This window comes from Suillus subalutaceus (genome assembly GCF_016647625.1).
Source record: "Suillus subalutaceus strain FC151 chromosome Unknown DFJ58scaffold_932, whole genome shotgun sequence".
In the NCBI taxonomy this organism is placed as follows: domain Eukaryota; kingdom Fungi; phylum Basidiomycota; class Agaricomycetes; order Boletales; family Suillaceae; genus Suillus; species Suillus subalutaceus.
Genome location: NW_024541181.1, coordinates 792 through 4,830, shown reverse-complemented (window position 1 = coordinate 4,830; position 4,039 = coordinate 792). Strand labels below are relative to the sequence as shown.

Below are 4,039 nucleotides of genomic sequence, written 5' to 3'. Positions count from 1 at the left end.
TTCCCCTAACTGTGCTTCACTCTGTTAATACTTGGGAATCAAATTGATTGCTTCACAAGAGGGAAAATGAGCCCCCTTATATACTACTAGACTAGTGGCTGTGCTACTGATTACTAATGTACTATAGAATATTCAAGAATGTTTGAGAAAGAACTATAGAATGTCATGGAATGTCATGGAATGAGTTAGTAAGAAAGATGACTCAGTATGAGTCATAGCAGACATGACTCATTATGACTCATTTGTTTGGTTACCAATCCAAAGTTGTTTATTTGTATTGTCAACTTGTTTGGTACCACAGCCTTAAGTACACAAATACAAATGAAGTGGCATGGCATATGTTTGTCATAGGGGTAAATAAAATAAAGAGTTATAGAAAGGATAAAGGGTACATTAAGTATTTAATTTGAACCACTAAGTCGTATCTTGGTGATACATGCTCAGAAATGTCCAAAGTAAATTGAAGTAGGGTATAGAAATTCAGGGGAAGTGCATAGACTATAGTAAGGAATTGCATGTATCATAAATTTGCCATGACCATGTACGAAACAGGCTTCGTGCGTGTCATCCGCAGGGAACAATAAATAAATCGTCCTCGATTTGAAAACAAAACATGATGTTGAGCAACGTAGTTGCATTGAAACATCATAAAAAAACATAAAGCAGAATTGCATGTATCATAAATTTGCCATGACCATGTACGAAACAGGTTTCGTGCATGTCAACGGCCAAGTTCCTCAAGCATGTCAAGGTGTTAGGTAAGAATCAACTGCGGATTTCTGTTAGAGTGCCAGACTCGGATCCACATAATGTGGCCAGAGAACGGCTCAATACCCCATGTGCAGCCCCAGACCAAACTTGAGCCATTTATCATTGTGACAACTATATTTTTGCTAGGCTCGTATGAAGCTAGTATACAACTCCTGACCATACCCCATGTCGTGCGACTCACCCCTGGCCATCCCCGACGCAACCCGCCATATTACGAGGATTCCCACTGGCTGCAGCACCTCATGTGCTTTTACATACTTAATTGGGTCCGACGATGAGCTACTATTTTCGCCTACTGTATCCTGGACTCGCACGTAGCTAGTTAAATAGGACTTCATAGGTGATCATACTGGACCACTCTGTAGAAGGGAGAAATTCCCTGATACTGGTCACCCTACCTAGTCCCTATCCCCTATACCTGCTGAATATACCTGATTTCCTCTCCTTATGATCTGAACCTCAGTCGCTCATTTCCCTAAACATTCCCTTGTGTTCCCAATCCTAACCCTGCATTTTTCCTTACTTCTCCCTTGCTTTCCCGTCCTCCCCGATCCCCGAAACATCGGACTCGGTATCCCCTATGTTGGACTTCATCTCCTATCATCGGACTCGACCTTTCTATTCGAGTTCCACTCCTTGCCTAGTACTGACATATTTCGACTTAACTAGACAGCAGACCCCCTTTAGGGTCGAACGCTCTTGCTTGCAAGTAAAGCAGCTAGGCAGAGCTAAGACCTCATATACTGGCTAAGTACTTTTACAGGTATCTAGTCAGGTTGTGATTTTCACATCGTGCTGATCGACCTGCAAACAAGTCATTCACGCCAGCGGCCCAGAATCGCCTTCTTTGAAGGCGACGTGCCTTATGCTCACGGACAAGATCAGGTTCAAACACTGCAAAGTATGATGTTATGACACTCCTAAGATGAAAAAGAGTCAGCAACCTAAATGCAGTACAGTCAGCACAGTCATATCACCTAGCCACGCTCATATCCTGCTCATGATAAGGTAGACACCATGCAAAACCGACCAACCTCACGTGAGGTGACAAAGTGTGACGCTGTGCAGAACAGTTGATGCCGAAGTCTGCCGAACGTGCCAGTGGTCGGAGTGTCTATAGTACTTTGCAAGATGCAGGACCTAAGTATGTATGTAGTGTATGTGAAAAGTAGGACTATACTATGATGTAAATAGTGTCTATAAAGTTGAGAAAATAGATGGTCAGACTCAGGCTCAGGCAGTCGAGTGAGCATCATCAAATTCTTGCATGATGCTGGGAGGAAGGAGTCGGACACAATGCCCTCGGTACCTCTTGATAGCCCATGCAGCTCTCACACCGTTTAATCCCTTTTGATAAGCATCAATGAATCGTGCAGAACGAGTTGCGAAGCTGAGATTTACTTGTCAGCTGATGTCATTGGATCTGATTATCAATAAAAAACATACCGTCGCATGGATGACAAAGGCACTGCATCCAGTGAATGAATCACATTTTGCTCTGTCTAAAGTGTTGGCCATGTCTGCCAAGGGGATCTGTGCCTGTGTAGTCGATTCTGGTGTGTCCATACGATCCTCCGCGGTAAAAATGGGTGCTGATGCAGTATTTTCAAACTTTATAGACATATCAGCGAGCTCTGTTTTCAGTGAAACTTGCAAAAACTACTCACTTCTTCATCATTCTATAGATCAGAACCTGTTACCAGTGGAGCCTTTGCTTTCTTGAATGCTTGCCATGCAGCAAGGCGTCACCACGCCGTTTTCGCCAGGTCTTGTTGTTGCCCATACCATGCTACAGATCACCAGTGCCACGGCTTTGCGGCATGATGTGTTGGACTTTCAGCTTCACACTCCACTGGCGGCACATTTTCAAGAACATCGATTATCTCACTCGTTAGCTCATTTATCATAGTTCTGAAAAGATAAGTTTCTGTGTAGCATAATTCTTGTCAATGTCATCTTTTCAAATTCTGTAACTCTGAGCTCTATGGTATGTTAATTGTTAATTTGCATTCTGTCACCTTTCTGTAACGTTTATCACGTGACACTGGTCTCTTTTGCGCGATTTCTACCTTACAGTAAGCTTGCCATTTCATGTGCTCCCGCATTTGGATAGATTGCATGTAACTCGACCATTGCATTGTGAATAGACTCAACAGTATGCGCTTGCTGACGGGTCCGTTGAAGACCAATTGCTTTGCAGATTTCGAGAAATTTGGTACATCTAGTGTTTAACGTTACATTATGTATGAGGAATAAAAACCCTGTGACTTACCTGATGCCGTAGCGAGTTGTGTCAATATGCTTCTGCAGCTCAAGGACAATCTGATGGTCTGTCTGGCATGCTTTCCACATGCAAAGAATATGTGACGCAATTACCTCCAGTGGAGCTGCCTGAAGGTCAGAACACTGGGAGTAAAATTTTTCCATTGGTTGGGCATGGGGATAATGATCATAACGGTTGTGTAGGTGTTGATATTTATAATGTTACTTCAATCTTGAGCCAAAGACATAGGGTCCGAGTCTTACCTTCTCTTCTCACCATCTTACCTCCTCTAATTGCCCTTTGTCTTGCCCATCTGTAGAAAGTTGCATGTGAACACTCACTCCAACTCGTATTGCTCATCATATTCAGAATTGCTTTACTCGGACCGTGGACTGGCTATAGGCATTATTGGAACCTGGTCTCTGGAGGATCTGGAGAGCGCTCATCCTCTCTATCAATTCTCTCTCTCAAAAATCCTTCCAGACTGCAGGAGGCCATGCCTTTACTGGGCCTGGATCTGGAGAGCGGGCATCCTCTTGCAAATCTGAGTTTGCCAGTTGTGTATGACCTTATGTATTATCCTGGGTAAGTCATTTACTTCAAATTTGCGCTTGTAGGCATTTATGAGCTTTTCAGAAGACATCAGTGTAATCTCAAAGAATGTGCACTTCCTATATGGCTTGAAGAGGAGCGCGTCCTGGAGGGCATGAAACTAATCGAATGCCTATTGAGGGAAGCATCGACTCTGGGATCACAGATGGGAATTGGAGGATCAATCGGTGCTAGTGGGAGGAGCTGCTTAGTACCGCTGGCAACAGATCTTTGTGGCCAAACTTGAATAATCACGCAAGCGTTGCTGACCTTGCTCCTCAACTAGCACCATCTGTCTCATTTAGTGTTCAAGCAAGATTTGAACTCCGGCTGATATCATCTGTATCATCCACCATGGTCAGAATTGTCTCTTGAAATGTCTCCTTGACTGATGTGTTCTGGCAACTCAGTTGT

The 4,039-nt window shown here is 43.6% G+C and overlaps 1 protein-coding gene across 1 annotated transcript; it reads right to left on the bottom strand.

The window, feature by feature from the left end:
• Positions 1–2,004: 2,004 nt before the first annotated feature.
• DFJ58DRAFT_673776 (uncharacterized protein) lies at positions 2,005–2,160 on the bottom strand (the record flags this gene model as incomplete). The annotated part of the gene is made up of 1 exon (XM_041383078.1): positions 2,005–2,160. A coding segment is annotated over one exon (156 nt), but the record flags the coding sequence as incomplete, so codon positions are not given.
• Between the last annotated feature and the right edge of the window lie 1,879 nt (positions 2,161–4,039).